General features: G+C 41.7%; 1 protein-coding gene across 8 annotated transcripts in view; it reads right to left on the bottom strand.

Annotated features, from left to right (window-relative positions):
- The window catches only part of LOC129714508 (uncharacterized), a 74,385-nt gene that overhangs the window by 29,528 nt on the left and 24,676 nt on the right, over positions 1–20,181 (bottom strand). For all 8 annotated transcript variants that reach the window (XM_055664162.1, XM_055664170.1, XM_055664168.1 and 5 more), the window contains 2 exons: positions 7,317–7,514; positions 2,718–3,230 (listed from right to left, as the gene is read on the bottom strand). In XM_055664162.1, the coding sequence (XP_055520137.1) occupies positions 2,718–3,230; positions 7,317–7,514 (711 nt within the window). The remainder of the gene's footprint in view (positions 1–2,717; positions 3,231–7,316; positions 7,515–20,181) is intronic.

The raw sequence follows: 20,181 nt of genomic DNA, 5'->3' as shown, positions 1-20,181 counted from the left end.
AAGGCTTACACTACCGGGTTCAGCCAAGTATTAAATATCGGTATGCAAAAACTCTGCAATACCAGGGCCTGATTGCAATTTGGGTATTTATGACTAAAAGTGCTGGAGTAACTCAACGGGACAGGCAGAATCGCTGGAGAGAAGGAATACGTGATGTTTTGGATCAAGACTGCTCCAGGAAAGAGTTCTCCTTTGTTTTCCAAATTAAGCCACAAAGCTATTAAAATTAAGTTCTGGATGGTGTGTGCACACACACACACTTGGATCAGAAATCTGCAGCTCAGAAGCCACTCTAGGGCAGCACAGTGCCGCAGCTGGTAGAGTTGCTGCCTCACAATGCCAGAGACTTGGGTTCGGTCCTGAACTCAGGTGCTGTCTATGTGGAGTTTGCACATTCTCCACATGACCACGTCTGGATGCTCTTGTTTTCTCCTAAATCCCAAAGACATGTGGGTTTACAGGTTATTTGGCCCTTATAAGCTTATATAGGGAGATTGGACAATATACAAGGGAAAAGGGAGAAGGTTATGGTGATAATTTCAAATGAGAAATGAGGTCTAGTGGGGCACAGATCTCAGCATTGACTAAATGGAGCCATTTGGCCCATTTCTGTCACATATGGCGTGCATATGTACATTAAAATAAATCAAGAAATAAAAGCAATAACAGGCCACCCAATCCCTTAAGTTACTCCACAACTCAATAAGATCATGGTTGAACTTTATTATCCTACTGGTTCCATTACACCCAACTACCATGCTGACCAGGACTTTCTCCAAGCCTTGGACACAACTCATGATGCAGCTTCCATAGCTGTGAGATAGAGAAAATCCCTCCCTATTGCCATATTAGCCAAACAACCCTATATTCTGAAATTATACCCTTTAGCTTTACATTCCAGTACAAAGACATCTGTAATAGGAATAAATCGTCACTTACCTTTCCTAATGGTGATCAACACACTGTAGGAGGATATTTAGACCCTGGAGCCTGCTCTGCCATTGAATGTTCCCCAATTTATCTATAGGCTCAATGAAATATCCTCAAAAAACATTACAGAACCTTACAAATTCCAGGAAATATACACTTGTTTGCATTGTTCTCCATAAAGTCCAAGGATATCTCTGGTAAATCTACTCCCCCAAGCTGTGCAGAAAATATTGCACTTAGTTCTCACATTAGCATAGGTGCTAGGCTAACCAAGACTTCATATACATAACCTCCATCCATCGGTTTATCATCTTAAAGAGAGGCATTTGTTTAGCCTTTTGACTTTCTTTAGCTATTCAGAACATTATTGAGTTGCATGTACGAATCCTCTAGTTTCTTCAGAACTCTAACTTCTGGCTTTTCACATAAAGTAATAGAACTTCAAGGCGGATAACCTAATTTATTCACAGTGACATTAATATGCCAAAGTTCTGCCCATTTAATTTATTTCTATCTAATGCAATGCTTTGAAGAACATTACCTCCTACACACAGCCTACTTTGAGATGTGATGTTCTATCCAGAAATAAATTATTTATAGAAAATTATCACCAAAAGAGATTGTAGAACATACGTAGTCACATGCTTCAATTTTGAGAGGTGACATCACTTCTACTCACTTAGATTCTAGCTTTTAGTTTTAGAGATATGGTTATCGGCATTTGAAGTCTTGCATTCATTTAGCTCATTATCACTCCTATCCATTCCCCTCTTAGGCTTTACCAAGCTGTCGTCCTCAGTTCAAGCAGAAATGCATCTGAGGAAATGTGGAAGCATAGACACTAGACTTCCCAAGGAACAGATTGCAAATCAATTTACAAGATCATGCTGAAGGAGTAAACTAATTGTTGTCTCCTGACCTCAATTAGGAAACAGAATAAAGATTGTATGGAAGTTATTGGTGCAACATGTTTATATAGGTCAAGGACTATTTCAGCTTCCATGAAAATTATAACATCAAAGAAATGTCAGAAATCTGTAAAGTGCTATGGCTTTTATACAAAGCTCTTTCATCTAATGAATTTGGAAGCGGATCCATTAACTATTTTTAGTTTACAATGATGCAAGATATATCCTTGAAATGTATATGTAATGAAGCCTGGGTAGGAAAGAGACGTATTTTTTTTTAAACTGAAGGAATTAAACATGCTGCTCTATGTTATTGAAAAGTCCAGATATGTGAACAAAGCCCAGAGTATAAAATATCTTCATAGTGCAGCAACAAGAGAAAAACCATCAAGAATTCTAAGGGCTTTTAAATTTCATAAGGGGCTAATTTGGCAATAACATCTTGACATTTTGGAAAAGAACCAGCAATGTGCAATGAATTCAGATTTCAAGAGTGAAATCAAAATTTCCTGTTGGCATTTCTATTCGTCCGTATACACAAAAGTACAATCATGCATTTAAACTTCTGTGAGACCCAACTTCTCCACCCCAATTTGACTAAATAGGAAAAAAATTTGTCTGATGACTCAATAAGTGAATTCAATTTAGCTAACCCAATTTTGTAATGATGGGAGCGGAATTTTATATATATGTATGTGTGTGTATTTATGGATATATATATATATCCATAAATATATATATTATATATATAATATAATATATATTATAATCCATAAATATATAATATTATATCAGATATAATATTATATAATATATATTATACACACTGTGATTTTACAAATCAGATCACTTTAATGCCCAATAGTGACCATAACTTACTGAGGTTTAAAGGTGTATTGTCATCTTGAGGAGACCAAAATAGTTTCTTTGACAGTAGTTCTCCTGATGTCTGAGGAGTGTTCATCAATGATCTACCAGCTTTCCCTTGCTCTGGAGATTTACTGGACACTGGCTTTGGTAAAATGGGGTGCACTTTCTTGAGTGTTGAAGTCTGAGACTGACCCTTGGGTGGGCTGTTCATGCCCAACTTTGGCGATTTAGCTGTTGGTGTTGTTTCACCTTGACACTCCTCCCCGAGTGGTTTGCCAAGAGCCTCTTGTTTTAAACCAGACATGTCCTTTGGTGCATAGCTTTGTGGTTTATCATTAGCCAAAGCTGAGGGTAAAACATTAGGTATCCCTTTTCTTTTCATCAGTTCATACAATGTACCAATGGGGGCACCACTGCTTTCTGAATCCGGTACTCCAAACTGCCTCAGGTGAAAGCGTGCGTGACTCGACAATCCTTTACGAGTTTCAAAGCAGGTGCCACATAACTGACAGGAATTCAGCACTAAAGCAAAACAAAACAAACACAGTCAATCCAGACAAAAATTGAAAATGTTGATAAATTCAAATAGTTCTTAACAGTTAAAATGCTGTACTTGGAGAGCCATGATCCTAAAATGTCCAAACGTGAATATAAACAACTTATATTACCTTTCCCAATACGTTGCAAAGTAGAACAAGTCACTCCATAAGAAGTACGCTATAGTGACAGGGAGATTACCTCGATAGAATAAAACTAAAAAGATAAAGAACTTCCTTCTTACTACAACTAATTGCAAGACATCTCCAGAATGGTGTCTTCTTCTATTTCATGCCTAAAGGCACCAAAGTGAGGTCAGATAAAAGCCCTTGCAGCATATCCATTCAGAAATACAAAGACAGCACGTAAATTTACCATGAATTGGTTTTCTTTTCGAAGCCTTCATCTTCTTACTAAAAGGATTTGACAAACATTGTTCCTTTACATTGTCTCCTCGGATAAACCTAAATAATCCCTCTCATTTGCTGATCCAGATGATTAAACGCTCCCTTTCTCCACGCATTCTTTGACTGGCTGTTATTTTCACAAGTCGTCACATCACCTCCCTTGCTCTATTACTCTTTTTATCTCTATACTCTGCCTTCCAAGTAGGACAATCCAAACTACTCTTGCTATATTTCCTATTAATAACAAAGATGTAGATTTAAAACTTTCCATCAAAATGTTATGGAACTAATTTCTCAGAGAGGTAGCAGCTTCAAGTACCCGCATGTTAATATCTCAGACGACCTGTCCTAGCCTCAGCACACAGATGTAATCGCAGCAAAGGCGTGTCAGCACCTCCACCTATTAGATGTTTAAAGAAATTTGGCATATCACCGAATACTGTAACAAACTTCTATAGACACACTATAAAAACGTATTCTGACTGCTTGCATCATGCCTAATATGGCATTTCTAACGCAGAGGAACACAAGAAGCTGCTGAGACTGATGGTTTTTGCCCAACTTATCATTATCATGAGCATCTATGAGGAACTGCCTCAAGTAGATGCTATCTATCTTCAAAGATCTCCGCCATCCGGGCCATACCCAGTTCTTGTTGCTACCGATGGGCAATGAGGTACAGAAGTGTAAGTCCCATACCACCAGGTTCAAGAACAGCTACTTTCAAACAAACATCAGATTCTTGAACTGACTCATATAACCTTAATCCTACCTCGGCGCAGAACATTATGAACCATTTCTTTCCCTACCATGGATTTTCATTCAAATTGTGTTTTGCATTAATGAATTGTTATTTTTACACGGTATTTTTCTTTTCACAGTCTTGTATAATTTATGTTGTTGCGCATTGGCTGCGTTGATGCAGCTACAAATGAAATGTTCACTTTACCTGTACCTCACTGTACAATGTAACAATAAACTTTACTTGAAGTAGAATGTACTGGAAATCACCAGCTGATTGACCTGACGAGCATCTGCAGTAGCTCGGATTTCCAGCAACTATCATTTTTATACGTTTCATCTGCACATTTTATCCCTACATATACAACCTTCCTTCCCAGTTTGCATCTTTTCAGTAAATACATGCCAAAAACAAGGCAAAGTATGATTGATCAGTGATCAAATTTCAAACTCTAATGGCTCTTTCTGCATGTTGAACAGAAAAAAGTGACATTGTTATTATATCATAGTTTTTAAACCATTCCTTATACGGTTGTCAGGGTGTTTCCTAAAATCTTAACAGTTTATTTTTCTCATCTTTGTCATTTCTGGAAAAGATATGCTTTACAATATCACTTCTCAATAAATAGAGCTTTTGTGCTCTGTTGATATGTGTCGAATGTGAGTTGCCTGACCAACCTACTTTTATCAACATTTAGTCTCATCAGTGGATTTAGGAATGTTTTTTGCAACTGCCATTTAATTAAAATACTGTTTCATCCTTCCAAAGACATCTAAAAATACATCACAGTAGCACATATTTTTAGCGTGGGCTGATAATGTGCTGCTTTTCGATTGAAATGTCAAAACCTGTTCCTGTCTGTTCTCGGTAGGGTGTTAAAGATTCCTTTGCACTATTTTGAAGGGGAAGAGGAGAATTATTTCTGGTGGCCTGGTCAGTCCTGGAGTCGCAATCGACATCACAAAAATAACTGGATGCAGACAAAAATGCTGGAGAAACTCAGCGGGTGAGGCAGCAGCCATGGAGCAAAGGAAATAGACGACGTTTCGGGTCGAGACCCTTCTGCAGACTCACTAAAATAACTGTCCTGTCTATAATAAATGCCTGTCCCGCTGCGTTAATCCAGCATTTTGTGTCTACCTTCACAAAAATAACTTATCTGGTCATAATCATACTGTTATTTAGCAAAGGGATATTGTGTACAAATTGGTTACCATAGATGCTTTAACACAATAGTGACCAAAATATTTTATTGGACCAGAGATGTCTTAAAATGGACACAAAGGACAATGTGGATATATATAGGATTGTGCTTATGACCATCTTGATTCCATTTTTGTGGGGAGGCACATGGGCGGTGAAAGAACCCGGGGGGAAAATAAATGCTGGTCATCTGAAGAAGGGTCTCCACACGAAGTGTCACCCATTCGTTCTCTTCAGAGATGCTGCATGTCCCGCTGAGTTACTCATGCCATTTGTCACTATCTTTGGTCATTTAAATACATCCATCTTCAAGCTTGTTTCGGCAAAAATACCGAATACAAGCTGACGTGATGGGAGATCCAAATCCATCGTAACATCCATTGTCTTCAGATCAGGTATGGCAATGAACAACAAGCTAAGAAAATTAAATCCTGGGTAGGAATACAATCATTAACTCACTTATTACATGGCTAACATTTAGTCTAGTGAAGCTGTAAGATTTCCACTATCTTACCCATGTGGCATTAATGATTACATTGACAACCTCAAGTTGCTGCATATTCAGCTTCACCAGAACCAAAACATTCAATGTCACCCCTGTAACTAGTTAAGTACAGGAGGCTTTCTCCCTATACAGTTATTTATAGAATGCGAACAACATTCTTGTTGTGCTGTACTTATCTACACAATGATTGCATGTGCACAGCATCAAAAGAGATTAGATTTATCTTAATAAGTAACCTAACAGTCAAGCATCCTGTCTAAAAGACAAATGATATTTTAGACAATTGACACTTTCAACACTAAATGCATTTTCACTTTCATGTGACAATGTGCAAGTAATAAAGGCAATGTTCACATTCCAATTTAAACCCTGATGCGATGTTAACAATATTTCTGCTAAATGCTGCCAAATATCTCCGATTTATTCCTCTGCACAGTTCAGCTGCAAAGGCCATAATCCTCCCGTTGAGGATAATGACCTCATTCAAAATGTCCAAAACACAGCACTATAGATTTTTAAAAACAAAAGTAAAAATGTGCAGAAGAAATGGTCGAAAGGCTTTTCAACAGTTCTTACATCTATGGATTTCTAAACCCATCCAGATAAGTGATACTGATGTCTAAAAATCAAACACTCTTTGTGACAAGTATCGTATTCAGCATTCATAGATGACATGCAGCAAGGCAAAATCCACCACATTCCTCCACACTCTCCAACAATAGGCCTTGTCTTCAATCACAAAACCACTGCCTCTTCATTTCCCATTTCCTACGCAAACCATTACTGTTCCAAGTGAAAATGTCGTATACATTTATGACCACACACTGTAAACTGATTTTGAACAGCGTCAATGCAAGCAACAGACATATTTAATTCCATAACCCTGGGCTACAATTCAGTAAACATCTCAAAGAAAACAAATCTTAAATTACTGTTTCCAAATTGAAAGGAAAATCTAAACATAAGAACAATATAAGATGGAGACTATTTGATCTCATCAATGGCATTCCCGATGCACATGGCACTGATGGAACAAGTAAACAATCAAGCACCGTGCAGCAAGATGGTAACCTCCTCCACAAACTAATATAACATACAAATTAAATGCATTCCAGGCTTCTTTCCATTGATTTTCATTATTATTAAGTATTTTACTGGGTTCAGTACTATTCTTGTCATCTTTTCACTTATCAAGATAACTGCTTTAAACTTACATTTGTTCGACTGTAGTGAATCCTCCCCTTGACTGACCAAGGAAATTTTGGAAAGAGGCTGCTTGGGATGCGAGTTATCATCCAACGCCCCCAGAAATCCATTTTTCTCTTGCAATTCGGTTTCTCCAGAACTATGCCCAGACGGCAAGTCCAGCACCAGAGCAGACATTTCATCATCGTCCGGATCTATTATCACCACTGAAAACAGAAATTATATTGAGTTATTTCAATCGTTAAGATCCCCAAAGATCAAAGATCTTTTGGTAGGCCCAGTGTACAAAAAGCAAGAATTGGAAAAGACTAAAATGAGGGTACAAGGTCACTTGGAATTCCCCGTGCTCAAGTCTAGTTTTGCTGGCAGTATATTTCCAGATCACTGTCACTCAAATTGTAATGATTGAGGTATCTGGACTGAGGTGTATTGAGTGATTTAGTCAGTGACAACACTGCCTGTATTATGCTTGCAACATATTCACATTTAACACCATGCACTGGTAACTGGACAGCAATTATGAACTAACACTGTTAATTCCTCTATTCCTTGCCTCAACCTACATACCTAATGGAAGACTCCCCAAAAATATGGATAAATCAATCAATTCAGCTCAGATCAATAAATTCAAAGAACTTCTTGTGTGGTTTGTACTACACCAAGTGATACGCTTCAGTCACAAGATTAAAGGGAAGAGTTATAGATATTAAAGTTTTAAACAAAACAATGAATATTTACAATTATTTGAGTTTATCAACCAACGCCATTAACTGGGGCTACATTCCTATTTTACAATGGTCTGTTAGCTCGGCAACTATGAACATTGAACATTTAGGGAGTTACAGACATCGATAGAAGGACTGAGAGGGGGAGAAACATCTTACTCAAGAGTGATGTACCATCTTTGGGAATCTTTACCGTACAAAACTCTGGATACACTGGTTGTTGAATAAGCTCCTCACTGAGATGTTGGATACTGAAAGTATCAAGAGCTAAAAGTAGTCTGGGCAGATGGATTCTGGGGTTGTGGGCCAAGTACAAAATTGTTAATTGAAAAGAAACATCCAGTTTACCTGTGGCAAACTGTTACAGTAATACGGTAAACAGAAATTGAAAAATATCACTAGAGAACATGCCAATTTTTCCTCCAGGTATTTACAAGATTCACCACCTTAACTCTCGCTCCATTGGAGAGGAACTGTGCAGCTAACACAAGTTGTGTGACTAACCTTCTGAGGGTTAAGCATGTCTGTGCTATCTGATTACTCCAGTGTTAGATTCAGCCATATGTTCAAAACTCCCCACAGACGGCTGATATTTTTGTTAAGCACTACAAAATGAACCCAAGCTGTCCAAATTGGCCAGCATGCGGAAATAAACTAGAATTGGCTGTCATCAACTGGTTTCTGCACCCGTGTTTGTTTAGTCATGCAATTCTGTGTGGTGGTGAAGCTCCTGTGCCAACATAAAAGGCTTGAACTCAATCAGCAAATGCCAGGAAAACCCTGACAGTAGCATTAATTTCATTGGGATTGACAGGGAATTGCACCATCCACACATTCATTAGAAGAATGTTATTTATATTCCTAGAAGTGAAAATGACTCAAATTAGATTTCTGACATTTTCCATTTTTATTAAAAATTCTGAACATTAAGACCCTAAAATTATCTTACACAATTTGTCATAACTATATTCTGTGACTGTAAATCACATTTCTAATCCTACAGATTGTCAAACAGCATTCAACAATTTCACTCATGGCCATTGTTTTCGAGCAGAAGAGGGATATTGTGCCTCAAGCATTCACCTTAAAAACAACAACCAATATTCCTGTAAATCATATGCCGAATTATCGTGCTTTGCACGTAGCTCATAAGGTCTAAAATTGCTAGAAAGAGCATTAAATCTGACAAATAAATACGATTTAATTGTGCAGCCTCGCTGTTTGCAACAATTTGACCTGCAGCTTTTAGTTTAGTTTATTAGTTTAGTTCGCGAGTCCGCACCGACCAGCGATCTTCGCACATTAACACTACACGCATTCAGGACAATTTAACATTTTTATACCAAGCCAATTAACCTACAAACCTGTATGTCTTTGGAGTGTGGGAGGCAACCGAAGATCTCTTGAGAAAACCCACGCAGGTCACGGGGAGAACGTATAAACTCCATATAGACAAGCACCATAGCCAGGATCGAACCTGGGTCCCTGGCGCTGTACGGCACTAGTTCTATTGCTACGCCACCGTGCCGCCCAGCACCTCTGCACCTTATGCCACAAATTCTTCAATAAATTGTACAGAGATAACAAAGCTAGAAAGTATGCTAATATGTAATCAGCAAGGTCAAAAGTAAAAGACTTTTAGTATCATTGAACAATGTAAAAATCAAATACCTTTATCACTCTTCATAGCTTCCAACTGTTTCCTTAAATCATAAATGCAATGCAAAATATTTTTTCAACTTAAGACCACTGATTAGTACATTAGTTGTACATTGTATACAAGTCCCGAAATTGGTTGTACATTTTACACGCACATTGATGGAGGTTTCCACGCCCGGGGAGTTTTGCAGCGTAATTCCCAATCATTAAAATTCACTTAAGGATGACAATTGTCCTTAACCCGAACAAAGATTTTTTCAAGCATTCCCTCGCATTCTGTTAAAGGTAGTTCCTGAAACCATCATATCATTCCTCTCCACCCTAGATGTGGTGCAACAAGCTGCCTGGTCCATCACCACTACTGGAATTGTACTATCATTTTACTGTAAGCCCTGCTGTAATTACATATCATCAATCTTTCAGTTTTGTGCAACTCTGTGTTTACAGAGGATTATTAGTGCATAAATACAAAAGTTAAAAGAAACCTGAGAAAATCCACGCAGGCCACAGGGAGAACGTACAAACTCCGTGCAGACAGCACCGATAGTCAGGATCGATCCCAGGTTTCTGGTGCTGTAAGGCTACAACTCTACTGCTGTGCCACCATGCCACCCCATTTTTGAGTGATAAAAAAACTGAATGGCTCTTTGCTCTATATTATACTCTGAATGACCTAAAAAAAAAAAGCATTTCCTCTCTGACTCAGAGTGCAATTTAAAGGGACATTTCTGTAAACAAGCGACACTACAGTTTTGCGAATGAGACAAAAATCTAACACAACTTGAAAATCTCACACATCTTGAAGATAACTTCCTCAAGCCAATTTAAAGGGAACAGATGTTGAAGTTAGTTATACACAAAAAGCTGGAGTAACTCAGCATCTCTGGAGAGAAAGAACAGAGATGCTGCTTGTCCCCGCTGAGTTACTCCAGCATTTTGTGTCTACCTTCGATTTAATCCAGCATCTACAGTTCTTTCCCAGAAATGTTGAAGTTAATTGAATTGTGTTAAGTCAATATTTCCTGTCAGGAAAGCTTCTGTGAAGAAGATTTTAGACAGTTGTGTGGGGAAGAACTGCAGATGCTGGTAAATAAACCGAAGGTAGACAAAGATCTGCTGGAGTAACTCAGCACTGCTCTGGCAGCATCTCTGGAGAGAAGGAATGGGTGATGTTTCGGGTCGAGACCCTTCTTCAGACCGAAAGTCAGGGATAAGGGAAACGAAAGATGGCAGTCTGAAGATAGGTCGACCTGAAACGCTACCTATTCCTTTTCTCCAGAGATGAGGCCTGACCCACTGAGATACTTCAGCCTTTTCTGTCTATCTTCTGTCTATGATGTTGGACAGTTAATAGCTGGTAAAAACTATATAGCCCAGCAACATATAGCCCAGGAAACTGAAACAGTTTATGTGTATTAAATGTTGATGCCATTTGGCTGGCAATGTAATAAACTTGGTAATAGAACACTATAAAAATAGACCTTTCTGTTCTGGGCCTCCTCCATGGCCAGAGTGAGTACCACTGCAAATTGGAGGAGCAGCACATCATATTTCCCTTGGGTAGTTTACACCCCAGCGGTATGAACATTGACTTCTCCAATTTCAGGTAGTCCTTGCTTTCTCCCTCCTTCCCCTCCCCATCCCAGCTCTCCCACAGCCTACTGTCTCCGCCTCTTCCTTTCTTCTTCCCACCCCCCCCTCCACATCAGTCTGAAGAAGGATCTCGACCCAAAACGCCACCTATTCCTTCGATCCATAGATGCTGCCTCACCCGCTGCGTTTCTCCAGCATTTTTGTCTACTATAAAAATGGAAACCCTTCACAGGAGTCAACTTTTCAGGTAGTTGTGACAGAAATATTATTCACATTCAAGCGAAATAGGTAATTGAAGTGAAAGTCAGAGATAGGAAAATCACGTGAGCGATGTGATTAATTGCTGACAAGAACAGATTAGACCAAATTACTATTTCCCCATTTAATTTGGTCACACTGCAGGCGAGTTCTGCAGTTGCAACTATGTGGGAAATTTTAACTGCTTTGTTCTAGGTCTTTCCATTAAAACTCATTTGACACAGCTCTCTGACCTATCATCGACTGTAATCAGTCTGCTTCTATCTCACCTTTCCAGAAAATTAAAACTCCAATTTAATAGTCTTTGATACTGGCAATAAACAAAAAACATTTCCAAAATTTTGTGCATGTATCCTTAAAAGGAAAGCGAACTTAGCCTAGAAGCCACATTTGAAAGTTATACTATGAAACCAAAGTAAGTTTTCTTAAATAATTATATGGCAAAAGCTACCCTTAAGAAAATGGTTCATATTCCTTTTTGTACATAAATAAAACCTAACATCCAACCAATGAAGAGAAGCTCACAGAAAGAAAGATTTAAAAGCATGTTTAAGCTAAAGGAGAAAAATAACCAAATTTACTGCAACCTCATTCATTCAACTTTTGCACCAACTTCATCCAATAATAAGGCTAATTAAAATAAAATGGCTTGCAATTATTCAAGATTCAGCCTTTCACATACCCTCCTGGTGTACTGCCCATACAAAATTAAACTTGCCCAAAATTTAATCTCTGCTATCATGTTCTACTCACCAATTACTCTCTCTGATTTTTACTGGCTTCCTATCCCTTCTTGATTATATTTACTGGTTTTGCTTTATTGGGTCGCGGGACGACCAAAATGGAGGCGAAGGCAGCAATGATCCGTTGTTACCAGCTGCAGATGGGACTGTAAAATGGTGCCAAAATTGCACCAATTGGGGGACTGGGGGGCGGTGAGGATGGTTGGGGGGGGGGGGGGGGGGGGGGGAGGAGGCTGAGGGTTAGGGTGGGGGTAGGGGTAGGTGGGTGACTAGCAGATAGGTGGAGTAAGTGACAAAGGCTAGTGGAAAGGAGACAGAAAAGGAGCAAAATGTAAAGTCGGAAGGGGGGGCATATGGGTAGGAGGAGATAAAGGCGAAGGGAAAGAGGGGATAAAAGAAATATGGGATTAAGAGACTCAAGGAATTGCAGATGCAGGAATCTTGAATAAAATACAAAGTACGGGATCCTTCTTCAGACTAGGATGGGAGAGAAGCGTAAAAGAAGCAGGGTACCTGGGATGGTGAGAAATAGTGGTAGGAGGAACTATTCAATGAAATGTGTTCATCCATCCCACTATGCTTGACGCTTCATTCAGGAAAGCTGCTATCATCAGTTAGAAGCTTGACTGGAAGTGCAGAATCAATAATGTGTACACAAAACACATTCCTCTTCCTTGACCTTTCCTGCTAAAGCTTCAAATATATCGAGTATATCTTAAGTACAAAAAAAACCTCTCAAATTTGTCTCCTCTCCTATTGACAGCAAATTTCATTAAAAAAAAAATCGGGAATATAATCTGGGGATTGTACAACAGCATATTTTCAATTGAGTAATTTCAGTTTTGTGAATCAATAACACAAATCAATTTATGCCTAACTGCAAGATCATGGCATAATACCTGTAGAAGGCCTGTTTTATTAATCAGTGCCGCGCTAACGTGATTTTTTAAAAGCTACACTTTTACCATCCAGTTTTGCAAACAACGATTTCAGTTTCCAGACTGTACAAGCCTGTTTCTCCAGCACTTTCACTGCACATTATTGATTATGAAAACTAATAAACTCGAAATGCAAGACAAACGACCACTAGAAATTGTTTATTGTGAAATCGAAATGTTTCGATAACGAGGAAAAATAAACATTCTGGATATGTAAACAGAGGCTGCTAGTTTACCAACTGAATAAAAACAAAAATGCTGGAGTATCTCAGCATCTCTGGAGCGACGTTTTGGATCGGGACACTCCTTCAGGATGTCACAATGATAATAATGCCTTCTCACCCCAACCATACCCAATTAGTCTGAATAGTTTCGGTGTCGTCGTCCCGTCCCCTACCCCCACCGTAACGTCGGTTATCCATTCCCTCCACGTATGCAGCCTGACCGACCAATACTTTGTGTCTGTTTTAAGTTTTTCTGTGAGTTGATTGAATTTTTATGATTTTCAGTGAGTGCATTTGTATTCTGGAAATTAAATAATTAACAAGCGCGAACAAATTGCGATGGCGAAGTCCTGACGAGGAACTTCGGGACTTCGGGGTCCCGAGGAAGGGGTGACCGGGGCCCGGAGAAAGGGGCGAGGAAGGGGTGAGCGGGATTCGGGGGGCGAGGAAGGGATGAGAGGGCGGGGGGGTCGAGGAAGGGGTACCCGATCAGGGTTCTGGGGGCGAGGAGGGGGTGATCGGGTGAGGGGAAGGCGTGATCGGGGTTAGGGGAAGGGGAGGGGGGCGAAGAAGGGGCGATCGGGGTTTCGGGAAAGGGTGATCGAGGCCCGAGGAACTAAGGGGTGATCGGGGTTCGGGTAAGGGTGATCGGGCGAGGCCCGAGGAACTAAGGGGGTGATCGGGGTTCGGGTAACGGGTGATCGGGCGAGGAGAGGGGTGATCGGGGAAGGGGTGATCGGGGAAGGGGTGAGGGGGCGAAGAAGGGGTGATCGGGGGGCGAGGAAGGGGTGATCGGGGTTCAGGGAAGGGGTGATCGGGGAAGGGGTGAGGGGGCGAGGAAGGGGTGATCGGGAAGGGAAGGGGTGATCGGGGTTCAGGGAAGGGGTGATCGGGCGAGGAGAGGGGGGGTCGCGGGAAGGGGGGAAGGGGGGGGTGATCGCGGGGCGAGGAAGGGGTGATCGGGGTTCAGGGAAGGGGTGATCGGGCGCCCAGGCCTTGGTGCAAAGGGACGCCTGGAATAACGGCAACTGCTTCGTGTTGTTTTGCGAGGCTGAATGCGGGTTCCGACTCCACCGGGGGGAGAAGGACGGGTCACTACGACTCGGGGGCGCTACAGGCGACCGGGCCGGACCCTGGCCGTCACCCCGGCAACCGCCCCCCGTCCCTCCGGCCCACAACCGCCACCAGGCCTTGGTCTGTGTGCGTTAGTGTGTGAGAGGGGGGGGGGGGATCTCTCCCTCCTCCCACGGCTCTCTCCCTCCGCACAAACCTCCCCCCGGTTGCTTACCGTCGCCTCCGCCGCTCGGCTCCTTCATTTTGGGGCAGTCGCGGGGCTCGGCCTTTGTCAGGTTCTCCGGGCTGGCGGCGGCGGCGGCCATCTTAGGAGAGGGAGAACGCGCGGCCGGCCAGGCGGGGCGGGGGCGGGGGCGAGCGCCGCGCACTCGATGGGGAGGAGCGGGCGGCGGGGACAGCCATCCAGGCCCGAGCACCCGATCGCCGACCGCCGATCACCCAAGTGACGTCATCGCCAATTCCCATCAGAAGTGTATGGAGGAACTGCAGATACTGGTTGAAACCGTAGACAGACTCAAAATGCTGGAGTAACTCAGCGAGACAGGCAGCATCTGTAGAAACATAGAAAATAGGTGCAGGAGTAGACCATTCGGCCCTTCGAGCCTGCACCGCCATTCAATATGATCATAGCTGATCATCCAACTCAGTATCCTGTACTGTATGACAGTATCCAGTCTGAAGAAGGGTTTCGTCCCGAAACGTTGCCTATTTCCTTCGCTCCATAGATGCTGCTGCACCTGCTGAGTTTCTCCAGCTTTTTTGTGTAACCTTCGATTCTCCAGCATCTGCAGTTCCTTCTTAAACTCAGTATCCTGTACCTGCCTTCTCTCCATACCCCCTGATCCCTTTTGCCACAAGGGCCACATCTAACTCCCTCTTAAATATAGCCAATGAAGAAGGGTCTTGACCCGAAACGTCACCCATTTCTTCTCTCCAGAGATGCTGCCTGTCCCGCTGAGTTACTCCAGCTTTTTGTGTCCATCTCCCAACAACACGAGTATGTTTGAAGAGTCTGAAGAAGGGTCTTGACCCGAAACATCGTCCATTCCTTCTCTCCAGAGATGCTGCCTGTCCCACTGAGTTACTCCAGCTTTTTGTGTCCATCACGAGTATGTGTAGTTTAGGAAGGAACTGCAGATTAACTATGCAGATGCTGGTTTAAACCGAAGATAGATGCAAGAAGCTGGAGTTATTCAGTGGGTCGGGCAGCATCTCTGGAGAAGAAGAATGGGCATGGTATCGGGTCAAGTCCCTTCTTCAGACAGATACTTTGAAGCTAGCATACTGATAGTCTGATAGCTAGTATGTTTAGTTTAAACTAGTAGATAGTTTAATTTAGTTTAGAGATACATTGCAGAAACAGGCCCACCGAGTGTGACTGACTAGCGATCCCTGTAAATTAACACAACCCTACCCAAACCAGGGACAATCTTTTATATTTACACCAAGCCAATTAACCTACAAACGTGTACATCTTAACCTACAAAACAAATATCTCAGAGAAAAACCCATGCAGGTCACGGGAAGAATGTACAATCTCTATACTGACATGTACCCGTAGTCAGGATCGAACCCGGGTCTCTGGCGCTGTAAGGCAATAGCTCTAACGCTACGCCACCATATCGCCCGTATGTATGTGTAGGAAGGTAGACACAAAATCCTGGAGTAACTCAGCGGAACAGGCAACATCTCTGGAAGGAAGGAATGCGTAACATTTCAGGTCGAGACCCTTCTTCATACTGAAAGTCTGAAGACTATCAAAAGGAACTGCAGGTGCTGGCTTAAACCATAGACAGACACAAAAAGCTGGAGTAACTCAGCAGGTCAGGCAGCATCTCTGGAGAAAAGGAGTCAGTGACGTTTCAGGATGAGACCCTTCTTGTGTCTATCTTTCCAACACCATGAGGCATCAAACATCAACTGCACACAAGAAGTCAACCCTAAACCACTGAATACTTTTACTACCAAACAAAAGAACAACTGTAATAAAAGAAAATCTGAAAATAAATAGTCTGTAGATGGGTTCCAACCCAAACGTCACCCATGTTTTGTTTTTTTCCAGTGCTGATACCTGACCTACTGGACAGGTTGGGCTATATGAGTATGATTTGGATTAGTTCACAGAAACAGCATGAAAACGGCCTTCAGCCTACTGAGATCACATCGACCATAGATCACCTGGTCACACTAGTTCTATTTTATCCCACTTGCTCATCCACTTCTTACACACAAGGGGCAAATTACAGAGACCAATAAACCTGCAAACCCACTTGTCTTTGAGGTGTGGGAGAAAATTGGACTACCCATGGGAAACCCACATGGTCACAGGGAGAACAGGCAAACTCCACACAGACAGCACCCGAGGTTAGCATCAAACCCAGGTCTCTGGCACTGTGAGGCAGGTGATTTACCAGCTGTGCCACCATGCCCTGCTTGTCTGTGAACTCTCTCATGTATGAGATGGGTCGGAGGTCTGAATAGCTCCATAAGCTAAATATAATGGTAAAATAAAATGCTGAAAATACTCTTCATGTCAAGCAATATTTCCTCATTGATCATTTCTGACCCCGTGAAGATTTCTACCATTTTCTGACCATATTTCAGATTTCCAACAGGCACAATTTTTCAGTACTTAGCTTCTAATAGATTACCAAAAAAAAGTCTCTTTGAAAAAAGGAACTGACATGATAGTAGTACAGGTATTGATATTACACTGCAGCCTTGAGAAGCTTGTTCTGTGTGCTTGAGAAACTGTGTCAGCAGGAGGGAGGGAGAACCTTTGAGGGAAGAGAATCCTTTTCACAAGGAGAACAAATGAACATCACTTTTCTTTGCCATTATACTGCTTTTCTCTTTGAAAAGTGGTTTTCAAGAATCATTGATTTTCCAATATTGGTACAAGGAAACGTTGCTTTCAAATTAAAACAAACTTTGATGGCTGCTTATCTGTGGTAGCAGTTTGATTTTAAAATTATTATTTGATGACTTGAACTGTCTATGCCAATGCAAAACATCCATGTATGGAAGCATGATAATATGGCTATTATATAATATATAATACCTTTGTAGATTATTCTATCAGACATTTGGATAGGAAGGGTTCTATCAGTATGTGGATAGGAAGGGTTTAGAGGGATATGGGTCAAAATGAGGCAGGTGAGTTTAGAGTAGATGGGGCATCTTTACTGCATGTGTAATTTGGACTGAAGGGTCTGTTTCTGTGCTCTATGACACTCTATCAGGTCTCCCCATAACTAATGTTCTTGATGCTGATTGAATTATGTCATTATTCCATAGAAAACATAGAAAATAGGTGCAGGAGGAGGCCATTCGGCCCTTCAAGCCAGCGCCGCCATTCATTGTGATCCTGGCTGATCATCTCCAATCGATAACCCGTGCCTGCCTTCTCCCCATATCCCTTGATTCCACTAGCCCCTAGAGCTCTATCTATACAATACAAATTTATTATCATTTGAGCCCCAGTGAGACTCAAACGAAATGTTGTTTCCACAGCCATACAAACAAAGACACTGTCTTACAGACATACACATAATTAAATTCACACAAACATCCATCACAGTGAAGCCACTGTGATGGAAGGCAAGTCTTTTCTCTCCCCTGTTCTCCGTGTCTCTCCCGATGTCCAAGCCCCAGGCGGGCGATCATCTCCAATCCATTTTAGGCCCGCGGGGCTGCCCCGCTCCCCTGAAAGTCCAAGGTTGGAACCCCCACGGGCGATGGGTGATTCCACGGCCATGAAGCCTGAGTACTGCTCTATCTACACTGGCTCGCGTTAAATCCGGGAAGCGGTCTCTCTCTCTCTATCTGATCTCTCCCATCCAGTGATTTGGCCTCCACTGCCCTCTGTGGCAGAGAATTCCACAATTTCACAACTGGGTGAAAACGTTTTTTCTCACCTCAGTCCTAAATGGCTTCCCCTTTATTCTAAGACTGTGGCCCCTGGTTCTGGACTCGCCCAACATTGGGAAATTTTTTCCTGCATCTAGCATGTCCAGTCCTATTAATTCCTTGCACTTCTTAAAAGGCAGCTATGGAATCTTTCATGTCCATGAGACAAGGAGGGCTTCAATTTGATGTGCTAACTTACAATAGAAAACTTCTGACAGTGCAGTTCTCCCTCAGCAATAGAATGAAACTCCAGAGACCTTTATACTTAAACTCGATGTTGATGCTGCACGGATATGCTGAATAACCCACTGAGATTCTTAGAGGTGACTCGGGACATGAAACTGAAGAGACGGCTCGCGTGTAGAACCAATTCCATGGACAAATTTAAAAAACGCAAACTGTTCGAGGAACTCAGCGGGTCAGGCAGCTTAGGGCAGCACAGTGGCTCAGTTGCTAGAGCTGCAGCCTCACACACCAGAGATCCACATTTGATCCTGACTTTGGGTGGTATGTGGTTTACACGTGGGTTTTCTCCGGGCACTCTGGTTTCCTCCCACTTCCCACAGGTCTGTATGTTAATTGGCTTCTGTAAATTGCCCCAAGTGTGTAGGGAGTGTTTGAGAAAGTAGGATAATGTAGAACTTGCGTGAACGGGTGATCAATGGTCGGAGTGGACTCGGAGAGACGAATGGCCTGTTTCCATGCAGTATCCCTGAAACTAAACTAAGCCAAATGGATGGGAAACATTTGGGATCAGGACCGTTCCTGAGTTTAAAGAAGGGTCCTGACCCAAAATGCCATCTGTCAATTTTACTCCACAAATGCTGCCTGAACACTGAGTTCCTCCAACACTTTGTGCTTTGTTCAAGATTCCAGCATCTGCTCGTTATCTCTCCATAAAAATAGTGCATTTTTGAACTTGGATGGTCTCCTTTAACCTTGTGTATATCTCTGCTGTTATTTTCAGAGATTAGTTGCTAACATTTCACACATTCACATTTTAGAATTCATGGGTCAATTTTCATGCTTAGGGCATCAATAACGAAGAATACATTTCAAAGATAACTGGGACAGGCATAATTCAGTCTTTTTGAATCGTCCATAATTTTATGCAATTTATTTAATACGTTCTGCTATTTCACAACAAAATGACATTTTGGGAAGTAGAGGCAGTTGCTAACTGGTTCGATGTCTGAAGGAACCATCTTGAAACACTGCAACCTAATTAAAAATATATATTTTTTCTGTGGTGTACATCAGTATCCAAATGATAAATAACTGGGTACCTCAGGATAACCCTGGAAAGTGGCCGACACTTTGGAGAAAAGGGAAATCTCTGCAGAAGGCAGGCGAGACACAATAGACAATAGGTGCATTTCGGCCCTTCTAGTATCCCCAATTAATACCCCATTCCTGCCTTCTCCCCATATCCCATGACTCCACTATCTTTAACAGCCCTATCTAGCTCTTGGTGCTTCTCCATGGTACTACTCATGGCTGGAAGGCATAACTGCTGTTTAACAAGTTTACAAGAACTATCTATATTACTAATAGTCTGATCTTGACCACTTCTTGTTGTTCTGTATATTGATCTTAGAAAAAACACTGCCACTTATGGCTGTGATTTTTGGCCATCTTATTCAGAGTCCCCCTCCACTGCTCAGGACAAGAGGATTTTTCCCATCGATGAAAAATAAAAGAGTTATTAGTGTTTAAAAAATGTTGAGATTCTCTCTCGAAGGCCATGCCC

Source organism: Leucoraja erinacea, chromosome 39, assembly GCF_028641065.1.
Source record: "Leucoraja erinacea ecotype New England chromosome 39, Leri_hhj_1, whole genome shotgun sequence".
In the NCBI taxonomy this organism is placed as follows: domain Eukaryota; kingdom Metazoa; phylum Chordata; class Chondrichthyes; order Rajiformes; family Rajidae; genus Leucoraja; species Leucoraja erinaceus.
The sequence above is the reverse complement of the archived record's forward strand: the minus strand, read 5'-3'. Positions and strand labels throughout refer to the sequence as shown.